The 12,698-nt window shown below is 35.8% G+C and overlaps 1 protein-coding gene across 1 annotated transcript in view; it reads left to right on the forward strand.

Annotated features, from left to right (window-relative positions):
• Positions 1–12,698, forward strand: part of LOC106895870 (E3 ubiquitin-protein ligase MYCBP2) — a 150,439-nt gene that overhangs the window by 63,440 nt on the left and 74,301 nt on the right. The window contains exons 17-18 of the mRNA XM_014955519.1: positions 1,025–1,126; positions 6,143–6,250. Coding sequence (XP_014811005.1) covers positions 1,025–1,126; positions 6,143–6,250 — 210 coding nt within the window. The remainder of the gene's footprint in view (positions 1–1,024; positions 1,127–6,142; positions 6,251–12,698) is intronic.

A 12,698-nucleotide genomic window follows, 5' to 3' on the forward strand; every position in this document is an offset into this window, starting at 1 on the left:
ATAGAAACTAGGAGTGGTTCTCATGGTAAGTTAATATTCCAAATATCCTCACTGCACAGTCCTGATCCTTTCTTACAGATATTTCTAAATGTAATTTGCTATCGCAGAAGCAGGTTTATACTGATGGTGAACGTGGCACTAGCAGCTCAGCTTCACAGCTCTCTTCTCATGCATGACCAGGGAGGAGTTACAGGTTTTGTGGTAACCTCTGCTTTGCTAACTCCTCCCCTAGCAGGATAGGACACAACAGCTCTTGGTCCTGTGGTGGCCTTGGCATAGTTTGAGGTGAGGGTGGTTGACTGCATTTGTCTAAAGAAAAGTGACAGTGCTTCCAGGTGGAGTTTTCCTTTGACGTTGAGGGCAAGGTATATTTTTTTTTTTATGTTTTTGCAATTTGCTGGGAAAAAAAAATTGGAAAAAGGTTGTGCTTATAGTAGTTGTATTGTTGCATCAGGTCATGTTTCCTGTTTAAAGAAGTGCTTACCAGTTTGTTTCAAATTCCTATTAAACTAGTTAGTTTGGTAAATACGTCAGATTTATGTCCAGATGTATACATGCATTAAAGGTAATTTCATGCTTCTTAGTAAGCATGAAACACATAGTGGTAAAGCATTCTTAAGCTAGAAAATAGCTGGTCTACTTAAAACATTTATAAAATTTAACGAATGTTGAGCTTGTTCTAATAATAATCCTTTCTGGAAGTTTTTTGGGAAAAAAAAAGAGATAACCATGAAAACACATAATTAGATATAAATATGTATATGCATAAAAAAAGTAAGTTCTAAATGGTATTCAGTGATGTTGGTGTTGTGGCATATTAATGAAAAGTTTCAAATTCAGAAATAATGCCTAAAGCTCTTCTGCAAGTTTACTCAACTCCTTTGTTTCTATAATATTCTGGTGGAGCCATGTAAAGAGCAGGTAGTAAGTAGGCTTCATTTTTCAATTACTTACCTTCTTCTAGGGTTTATTACCATCATAACAATTTTAAAGGTAGTTTTACATATTTTATTCATCTATGTAGCTGTCCCTGTTCCTGGAGTTAATATTGAAGAACACCTTCAGTTACGACAAGAAGAAAAGCGGCAACGTGTAAATAGGAGACATAGATTGGAAGAAGGAAGAGGTAAGTGACTTTCTTATTGATGAGAGGCTTGAATACTTTAAGCAAACTTCTTTGTCTGTTTTCTAAGAATGGAAGTTAATTAATTTTGCTCCACTGAGCCAATACAGTAACCAAACAAAAATCAGAACCTAAATACCTAGCTAAATACCACATTATTTAGCATGCTTTTGGAAGGTTGTGAAAAATCTGTATATTTAACAAGGTCTACTCATAAGAATCAGAATTTTAATGGTAAAGAGTAGCATTTTGTATCACTTTCATATAGTTCGATTTGTTATTTTTTTCCGTTTCTTAGTTGAATAATAGGTATTTGAAATGCAGATCCTAAACCATTTTTTTATATGATAAGTTTATATGCCTTTTATATGAAAAGTTGAAATGGCTGCAATCCTATTTAGCTATAATATGAATTATTTAATTATTGTTATCAATTATTGAATGACTTGTATAATAGTAAGCAGAAATTCTTGTTTTATAAAAAGAGTGTTTCTATATTTGAATACATGAAAAAAATTCATATACTGACTGAATTACAAAACAAAACCAAACACTGAATCGTTTCAAAATTTTATTGCCTTATATGTTATCTACCGTAGGAATTATTGTTGATTTTCCACACAACCATTATGCATTGTAACAGGTTTTCAGTACTCTTCTTGTTTTAAAATGCCTCATTGTCTTAATCTGTTAAATAATTAAAGTTGAGAGGTTTAGACTGATGTAAATCATAATATTTTAGTGAAGCATGATGATGTGGTTGGTAAGATTGTGTGTTGAGAAGGGGAACAGCTTTATTGGAATATTATGCTCTTTAAGTTCCTGGTGTGTTAGTTTTGATTCTCCTTTAGAAATTAGATACTGTTTTTACTCAAATACAAAAAGTGCAGTTTGATCAAACTTTGTTTCTAGACTCCGTGCCAGTGAACCTTGTGGGGCAAATTGTGGCTTTATTTCACTTCCATGTAAGAAATTACTGGCCTTACCAGAAATAATGAGCAACTAGGAAGAGAAAGCTTATCGTTTCCTATGTGTGTGGAAAAGGATGAAATATTTATTTTTCTTTGGCTCTTTGTGGTTAATTTTAGCTGTGAGGTGGAGAGGGGAAGCCTGTTTTATTCCTTTGTCTAGGTCATGTTGGAGCTACATTGCATGCTGCTCGCAAATATTAGGTACAGCTAACAATTGTTTTTTTCTTAAATTCTCATTGAATGCCTGGATATTATTGAAAGCTGCTGCTATTCAGCCCAGAAAGGTAATGATGAGAGAGCTGGGAGGTAAATTTCACTTGGGAAAGAAAAAAAGAGCAGCAGAGAAACATTACAGTTTGCTTCCATTTCTGTGGTTAGAAGTAGAGCCAGAGCAGCTTATCCCTTTATCTGTTAGATAACTATTTTTCTGTATTAGTGGTTTGCCTCCATATTTTTAGTATTTTAAAAAAAACCAAAACAAACCCAAACCTGCACCTGCCTGGTTTTGATGTTACAAGTATTCCAGAAGCAAAAACTACATAAACAAAAACTACAACATAAAGTGCCATCCAATCCAGGACTTTTGCTGTGCCACCTTAATTTATACACTGGTTCTGTATGTTCCTTGTGATTCAGTCTTCAGTTGTGTGGCCATGTACTATTTTTTGGGGTAGCCTGCTACATGTAGTGCGCTGGCGTAGAAGTCACCGTTTGAGATCATTGATTTCTGCCTTCTGTAATCACGGCTTGCCAAATAGCATTTGTTTAGGGAAAGGTGCTAGAAGAAATCAAATTATGTGTAATATAAATTCAAATCACATAATAAACTCTTTGATAGTTCTGACAAAGTGCTTAGATGGCTAAGAATGCAAAAGCACATAAGTGCATGTTGGGATAATATTAATTGGGTATGTTTTGCTGTAGTCTACTGCATTATTTAACAAATGCATTTACGTGGGTATGCATCTTGCTAGAAAATGAAGTTATTTCTGTGGATAAATGTGTTTGTTCTTTTTTTTCTTTATGCTCTCAATTCACTGCCAGATAAAGTCCATCTTGAAAGGCCTGGATCCTGCAGACCAAGAAAGAAAAGCTAATCTTGACATTTCCTGGGCTAGGGATATTTAACCTCACATTTTAGCTATGGAAAAACATTCCATAAAAAAAAAATAAAGGGAGAGAGTGAATATCATATAGCATCTGATTTGAAACAGCAGCCCTGTAGTTTACCAGTGACTCTCCTTTGCTTATCTCTGTAATTTGAGCTACTAAAATAACTGGGAATAGTAATTATTCCCCAAGTAGATCTGTGTTGGAGGCTTCTAGAAGAGTTTTTAAAATAATACTCTGCAGTATTAATGCCTTTTCATTTTTAAGAAAATTAAGGAAGTGTCTAATGCACGGTTGAATTGTTCCACCAGAATTATTCTTAGTACCTAAACTCTGCTCCTGTTGTACAGGCAACCTCTGATCTAAGTAGAGAGCAGATATGGTCTCTATGAGTTGTTGTAGTGTTGTGTTTTCTGTGGTGGTATTTTGGAGGGAGAGGAGATAGTTTACATTGTCTCGGCCCATGTCTGAACATACGGGCATCATAATGTAATCAAAATTTAGATATTTCCTACCATATTATGATTGTGTTACAGGTTTAGCATGCATAAAAAGCTAAAGAGGGTGACACCCTTGCACATGCTGTTACATGGATTGGGTAAAAATTATTATGAAATGGAGATATATTGCATTTAACTTTAACCTGTTCTTTTACATAACAGGTGGGAATGTAGAGTTTATAGGAATGTCCAGAAGCAAAGATAAACCCTGCTTTGGTCAGAAGGTTAGATACTGTTACAGAGTTGTCACCTTGACTAGGAAAGTATAATTCAGATGAGTGACTTGGCACCTAAAGGCAGCCGTGTGCTAGCACCGTGCTGGAGCCAACAGCCTTTTGTGCTTTTTTCTTCTTTTCTTTTTTCCCTTCCTCTTCTTGATCCAGCTTTCCCCTCTATCTTTTGTCCTTCAAACATTTTTAGTTTTTCTAATCTGCTTGTCATTCATGTCTTTCTCCTTTCTTGCCTTTTCCTGTTCTTCCCCAGTATACTCCTCAGAATATCCCTTACAACTTGGAAAGAGGGAAAGCATGGTATCATTTTCTGTGTAAGTCTAAACACTGGGAAATAGATTATTAACCACAGCAAGTGGCCTGGCAAAAAAGTAATCTTTACCAAAAATATATCTATTAAATGGAAGCTCCAATTGAGAGGAGACTGTGAAAAGTGGGAGCAGTAGCAAGACAACTAAAGGAAGAGTCTGCAAGATGAAAGTGAAGCAATAGTAAATAAAGATCCTTGAACTTCAGAAGGAGTTTTTAATTAACAAGAGGATCTCTTCTGGGATAAAGAGAGTCCAGATAAATGCAGTAGAACCAAAACAAAAGAAAAAAATCTGTGCTGTGTATAGAAATGTATGATTAATAAGATTTTTTGGCCATTATATTAGCTAACACATGTATAAATCTCAAAAGCTAGGGGGAAAGGCAGTCATGGATTTTAAAAACATTTTTCCTTTTTTAACTTAACGCTAAAATCTGGGAACTTCTTTGTGTGAAGACAATATTTCTTCATCTGAAAGTTCTAGCGGTGGATAGACTTGGCCTAACTTCCACTTAAATTTTTTTCCATACTGTTTACTATTAGTGAAGAAACTGATGGCCTAAGGTTGACCGCAGGAAACCTGGGACAATGGGCATTTATGACAAGTTCAGCCTACATTAACTTGTCAATAAAGTTTAGCTAAGGAAATAGTATCGGTGATTTTGGGAATCATAGAATGGTTAGGGTTGGAAGGCACCTCAAAGATCATGGAGTTCCAACCCCCCTGCCATGGGCAGGGATACCTCCCACTAGAGCAGGTTGCTCAAGGCCCCATCCAGCCTGGCCTGGAACGCTTCCAGGAGGAGGATTACTTGTTTTCGAAGTTTCACATAAGCTGCTAAAAACATGACACAAAGCCTATTTGGGGTGTTTTGTTTTGGAGGGGTTTTTTTTTAGCTTTTTTGGTAGTTGTTGGATTGTGTTGGGTGTTTTTTGTTGGTGGGTGGTTGTGTTTTTTTTTTTCTTGAAAGTCCATGGAAGGACTGGGTCTGAGAATGCGTGGAGTGACATTTGGCAGAATTAGCAGCTCCTGATTCATGGGTTCCATTAAATGTGACACTTCTAGAAGGAGATGCCTCCAAAGAAATTCTTGGTGGAATGCTTAGCCTATAAAATAGAGGAAAAAAAACAGTTTTAAGGAACAAATTGTTGGTCCGTGATCTACGTGTAATCAGCCTCAATTAAACTTAATACAGCACAGCTTTGGGCCTGGATTTTAGAAAGAAAAAGTAGTCTGGAGAAAATTTTAGATACATACATCATTGCTTTCTTCAAATGCAAATCTTCTCTTGAAGGCTTTTACATAGATGGGAATTATTTTTAAAATAACTTAAATAGATTTCAGAATTAGTAAGTAGATAAGAAAAATAATCGTATGATTTGAATAATTTTCTTCATGGAACAGGTATTTTGCATAGCTATTTTCTTTATAAGTGGTAACTCTGTATTTTAAATCTGGTAATTATGAGCACTTGTACAGTTATTTTTTTTTAAATTTAGCTTTGTTGTTGTTCCGAATGAGTACTTTGTATGTAAAGTTGTAGGATGTAAGCTATGATAATTAATTTTTTTAACTACTAAAGACAGTAATAGGTATTTGCTATCAAATTTTACTCCAGTGTGTGAGTCTATTTTATTTCTATCGGTTGGAGTACAGTTGCATACTTACAGGTTCAGATAAAAGTGTCACTGCTGGATGTGTATTGCTTCTTTGCATAATATTTTGGTCATCTTATAAAAAAATGGCAACTTTCTTTTAGGGCCTTTTGTATTTAGGAAAAAAATATTATTATTTAATTGTGATTCATTTTTTTCTTTGCTTTTAATTTGAATTTTGTTTAACACACTGTTTCCATTTTGTGAGCTGTCCTATGCATGTGCAAAATGTTTCTCCTCAGGCCCCCTTGTATTTCCTGGTCCTATTTTTATGAACCATCGAGAGCAGGCTCTAGCCAGAATCAGACCCCATCCAGCACAGCTAAAGCATAAACGGGACAAGCACAAAGGTATTTGGTCTTCCTTCCTGGCTGGGCTGGAAATAAGCCCGTCCTCCCAGTCACTTCTTCCATGCGCTGAATCTGTCCTTTCAAAGAACTGCACAAAATGGGTTCTGCCTTTCTTCTTGTTAGTATCTTGTTACCTGAGGAGAAAGAAAACGCATTTAAATGTTAACCTTTGTTTTTTTTTTTTTAAAGTCTAAGTGTTTGGTAGTCTGCATCATCTTTGGTTTATTTTCTTTTTTTTTCTTTTTTTTTTCTTTTTTACTTTAATGAAGTATGCATTGTCTTTCTGTGTGTCTCTTCTCATTTCTACTGCTGTCTCATTCCTAAGGTTCTTTAATTTTACTGTAGGAAACGAGCACCTTCCAGTGACTCAGACTGCTGTGTTGCATTTGTGTTGGATTTTTGAACCTTTGTGGTTTATATCTGGAGTGATTGTTTTTGCATATCAATTTCAGACTTGTTATTCTAGCATAAAATTTTTCATAGATATATTTTAACAAGCTTTGTTTTAGACATGAAATATTTAAAATAATGTAAACAACACTTTTTTTACTAGCTTTGAATAGGGAGAATACAAATCAAAGCACAGGTTTTATGCTGCAATATTCTTGAGTTAAACATTCTTTTGCAGAATGTAAGTAGGAAGGCATCTTTGATATTTCTGACCTTTTTGTAAGTTTGGAAGGCTGATTTGTTATACCTTGAATTTCTAAGTATGTAATTTGTTCAGATATAAGTGATACTATTTATATTTTTTTTAGGAAGAGATAGTGTATTATTAAAATTTAAACTAAATATATTAAAGTTCAGCTGTATCAAATCTTTTATTTTAGGAAGAGATAGTGTATTACTAAAAATTTAAATATATTAAAGTTCAGCTGTATCAAATCTGATTGCAGTTTGTGTATATCTGTATCTAAATGTGTATGTACATATGTATTTATATATAAAGGATAAATATGTAAAAGGTAGATTGCAGAACTGATCAAAGTACGTAGAAAATGGTGAGGGCCCATAACTATTTTTTAAAGAATAGCGCAATATGAATAGAATTGTTATAGAAAGCTCCTAAAATGGTGAGGGCCTGTAAAGAATAGCGCAATATGAATAGAATTGTTAGAATGGCATTTCAGTTGAATCAATGGAAGTTAGCGATAGCATTTGGCAGGCATGGAAACAAATTGTGTGACAGTTTGAAGACTTTTGGGGTATAATCTCACTGTGTGTAGGTGATAGGCCTGCTTTTTAGGGAAATGGAAGCGGAATCTGATCCTTTGTATTTGCATTACATATAGTCAGTCTATTTGGCAAACATATCATCTGAACTTTAAGTCTTTATGGATTAAATAGAATAACCTATCATAATCTTCCTGGGAGAGACTAGATGCTGAAAGACAAAATATACAGGACCTAAATGCTGTCATTTGAGTAACAGTTTACTGATGACCGGTAATCTTGAGCTGCACAGTACTGCTAGTTGTACTGCTTGAAAACCCTTGACCTCCTAAGCAAGTGCATAAAGGAGTATGCTCATCCAACCTACATCTGTACATTTTTGGCATGTATTAAGTAGTTGGAGCTCACTTCAGCTCAAGTATCTCCTTACAAAGAGGTGTATTCATTAGTGTGAGTTTGAGGCTTGCATTGCTTCTTGGGGTTGTAAAAATAATGCAGAGGTCTGTATTGTGGTGAAAGATTTTGTCAGATATTCTCTGTAGAACTGCACGTTTTCCTTGAGGAAGGCTATATGTGAAGAAATACTCAGTTTCTTGTAGTTCTTTGTGTCTTATGCTAAACAGATAAGGAAGGCTGTAACATCTTTGATTAAGTAAACTTTGACACCCTTCTCTGCCTCAGAATTTTGCTTCTCAAAAGATGACCATAAATTCTACTGGAAACTATAAACACCCCTTAGCTTGTGGAAGAGCTTCCAAGGGAAAAATGAAAAGTAGTGAAGTGGTTTGTTATCAAAGCAATGGGGAAGGTGAGAATCATGAAAAAGATAAGAAGTACACCTCCTCTTAAAAGGCATGCCTCTTTTACTCTAGGTAGAATGAAAAAGCAATAATTAGTCAGAGGCAGGGCTTTTGACTTAAGTACAAGGGCACTATAACATGGAAATCAACACATTCTTTTGTTTTACTTTTGAATGTGATGTTTTCTAAGCTGGCATTCTTACTTCAGAGGTTTCTTCTGAAGCAGTCTTGAAACTCTTCACACCAACTAGACCTTCAAGATCTTCCTCACTGGGGATCTGAATAAAAAATATTAATGAAAATCTGTAGAAGTTTCACAACTGTAGAGATGAACTGAGTAGCAATTAAAAACAAAGTAAGCTCCTTGAGTCAGTTAAGGTTCTGTAAGCAAATGTCACCTTTTTTCTGTATTCGGGAGTAGTGCCAATGAAAAAATTGTATGAAACCAAATACCCTCAAAAGGACAAAGGTTAGATGAACCTGCATGGATGGAACAAGCTATGTATCAGATATTTTGCAAATGCAAATACCAAATTATCAGATGTTCAAGGAAATTTACTTGGAATCTACTTGGTAAAGTAGTTTGAGGCACTCATTGTAGAAAGACAGCTGGCAATGAAAGCTTACATCTAAGACAATAGAAGTGGATGATACTGGAGTCTTTGTGTTTCATATTGACATTTCCGTAGTCTGATAGCCTTGTTTTCTTGTTAATTTTCCTAAAGAAGTTAAAAACCCAACTGAGGATGTGTTGCTTAAGACTTTTGCTCTTTGCTTAAGAAGATAAAAGTTGTACCAGAACTGTGTCAAGTCACTTTTTTTCCCCAATATGCTTTTACACACTGACATCAATAAGGAGACACTTTAGACAGGGACTTCCTTGGAATTTGAGGCTTGAAGAATGTGAGAGTATGTCAAACCTCACAAGCATACATAATCAGCTGTTGTCATGTTTTATCATGAGACAATAAATATTAATTTTTTAATAACAATAACAACAAAGATGACTTTATATGTACACACCAGTTTTGCTATTACGTGCTCTCTCTCCATTCAGACTTCCTTGTCTTTCATACCAGCCCCTCTCTTCCCCATAATAAGAATGAGAATGAGGTGACTCATAAATGTATGCCTGTTTGTCCACTTGTGAATTAAAGCTGAATCCTTAATTTAAGAAGACAGCATTGAAAGTAGCTTTCCCGATTTCTGTCCTCTGTTGGAAAGAGACTAGAGGTGGATCTCTACCCTCCAAAACACGTGTTTCTAGTTGGCAATTTATCCAGGTCACAGAAAATACCTAAGAATTCACATTCTCAGTCAAATACACTTCTTTTGGTTTGTATTCATACAGTGTAGAAAAATAAGAACATGGAGATAATGGATGCACTTTGCCATGGTTCAGTATTTCCCTTTGACTTGCATCCGGGTCAGATAATGGAATAAATGGTTTAGCCAGTAAATTACTGTTTGCATTTACTTTCTTTGCTGAGCTGAACAGGTACAAAACTTCGGGACACAATTATTACCTATTTTGTAATTAAAATGAGAGTTTATTGTCATATTATCATAAGTATTATGCATTTGGGATTCTGCATATCAGATTTCACCTACAAGCTCAAGTAAGCTTTGTGGCAACCTCTCAAGCATCCAACAGACTTACTTTTTTTTCTGCCCTCAGAGGATGGATTATTTTCACAGCCAGAAGTAGGTTTCTTTCCCCCCTGCACTGTAGCTGTAATACTGGTTACAGATATTTCAGCTGAAGCCTGAGATGGGCAGTCAAGAAACTGCAGTCCTATGCTGATATTTCAAGTAATGTTGTTGTGTATAAAACCTATAGATGATACTAAGGCATTCAGAACATCCTGTGAGGGCTAAGATACTTATCAGTAATTTGACTGATTGTCACGGACGGAGTGATTAACTTCACTAGTTAGAGTGAAGCAGAGAAATATTTATTAAGGTGAAACAGTGATTTAACAAAACCAGTAGTGTGATAAAACCAGTGGTAAATGCGATAGTGTTTACAAGATTCGATGTCAGAGTACACTCTATTATTTACTGCACAGAGGACAGGGTCAGACAGAACTGTCAGGGACCAAACTCCCTCTCAGAGAGGAGTCTGGGTGCGGCTGGATCCAATCCTAGTCCCAGACTTGGTCAACGGTTTATGTCTAAAGGATTATATATGCACAATTAATCCTTTACATTACTTAGATAAAACTTCAAAGTTTAGCATGCTATTAGTCACTTACCGAAACTCTGTTGCGGCAAGGATTCCCTCAACCTCGAGGAGTAGAACCGGAAACTCTGTTGCGGCAAGAAATCTCTCAACCTCGAGGAGTAGAACCTTCAGTGAGCATCCTCACCAAAGGGGAGATCCTGGCGTAGTATGTTTCACAGAGTGAAAAATTTTCTTCAGGAGTTAAGGATTTTCTAATGAAAATGGAGTGGTGGGAGAGGGTTGGTTGGCTGTATTTCCACTTATCTTGCTTTCCATCCCCAAATGCATAAGATAACCAAGATGAAAACCCATCATTTTGAAGGTGTTCATGGAGCCCACCCCTCAGTGTTAATTGCAAGAAGCACTTTGGAGCTTTTCCTTGGTGCTTTCCTCTCTCTCAGAGAGATATAAAAGAGTCAAAGTTCCAGTTGAGAGGTAGTACAGTTGGGTAAGACTTGAAGTGCTAACTTGCTCTGTTTAGAAGGTTCCATTCATTTAACCAGAAGAGTCTATGCTACTGTATGTCTTTCTTTCTATGCTTCCTTTTTAGGAACAGTTGTTTTGATTTTTTTCTAATGGAATTAATATATACACAATTGTTTGAAGAGAAGGAGGTGTGTATCTCTATAGTTACAATTATTCCTTGAGACGTGCAAATAAGCTCTCTGCATCCAATTTTCGCTCGTGTATCTAAAAAAATTTTGACTCACTGAAAGGAAAGGGGATGACCCAGTTTATTTGCAGCCTTATCTTTAAGTGTAAGAGTTTGTAGAACTTGGTTCTTCTGATAAGTGCTGCTAGAAAAATGTGATACGCATTGGCCATGTAATGGAGTATACAGATAAACAGTATAGCCCAAAAGTATGCTCTAAAGGTAGTAGTGATATTCTGTTTAGTGATAATTTTAGTTGAAAGACCTTTTTTTCCTCATGAAGAAGAATAGCTGAACCTTACTTTTTTTAGTTACAAGGCTGCTTAGTGCATGTAAATTATTTTAAGTGTGCTTATCAAGTTCTGAAAATCCAGCTGATGGAAAACTCATGAGACAGTTACTAACCACTCAAAGAAGGCCGAGAGGAGTTCCATTTTCAAATTTCCATCCAGTTTGCAGATTTCACACTTAAGCAAAGGAAGATATATGTGGAAGTCACTGCTTCCATTCTTCCAGTCTTAAAGGCTTTGAGGAGTTAGCTTTGGAATTTGAAAATGCAAGCTCTTTTTCCTTTGACATAAATTTATTTTAAAGGAAAAGGAATTGCAAAATTTGTTTCATGTGAATGTACTTGTCTCTACATTTTGCACAAGAATATTTAGTGTCTCCTTAAGGGTGATACAGTGTTATGCTTTCATTTGCAAGTTTGGAAAAAATGGGATTATATCTAGAATCATGTTTTCTTTAAGGACAGTATCACGTATTTATTGTTTGAGAAAAGAGCAACTGTTTATTAGCAATTGTTGAAGCGCTTAAAAGTGACATGTTTTTCTTACGATGAGGCAGGAAATGCAGGTGTACCTCACCTGTACCTCACCTGTACCAGGTACCACCGGTGCATGTCCAGAATACAACTTCTGCTACATTTTGTTAATACGACTGTGCATAAGTGACGTGGTTGCTGTGTGTTGTTTGTTTCATTGTAGAAAGTGTGTGCAGCCGTGAGCCACACTTATAGGACATTTGCATTCCTGGCAGATGACTGTTCAACTGCATTTGCACAGTGGGAGAGCTTATATTTTTCATTACAGTCATCGATGATTGAGGGAGGAGGGGAGACAGGGGCCACACAGAGACTTCCAGAACAATTAGCTTTTTTCTGCTTCTATCCCAAAAGCTTGTGTGAAAGAGGGAAGTGGTAAATAGGCTGCTTGCTGAATAAATATTTCTGGTGGCAATATTAGCCCTTAGAACCATCTCTTGCTTGCTTTTGCATGCAGATTTTAATGCAAAAGGAGGCATAAAAAGTTCAAAGACAGTGTATTTGAGAAATAGCTGAATTGTTAAATAAAATACTAGAAGCACATTATGGCAAAAGTCTGTGTTTTCAGAGGGTTTTGTTGTTGTTAAATAGTGATTCTATCTCTTTGTGTTTGCTTTTGTTTTTAATACAAAAAGAAAAAAGCTGCAGAAAAAAGGCCTTCAGAAACAATTTTTTTTCTAATGTGCATGCAGTCTGATAGTACACAACTGGTGCTGTTGGAAAAACCTCAAAGATTCTTAGAGCTAGAGAATTCCTTCACCGTGTCTCCATTTCAC

This window comes from Calidris pugnax, unplaced genomic scaffold, assembly GCF_001431845.1.
Source record: "Calidris pugnax isolate Ruff unplaced genomic scaffold, ASM143184v1 scaffold153, whole genome shotgun sequence".
Classification (NCBI taxonomy): domain Eukaryota; kingdom Metazoa; phylum Chordata; class Aves; order Charadriiformes; family Scolopacidae; genus Calidris; species Calidris pugnax.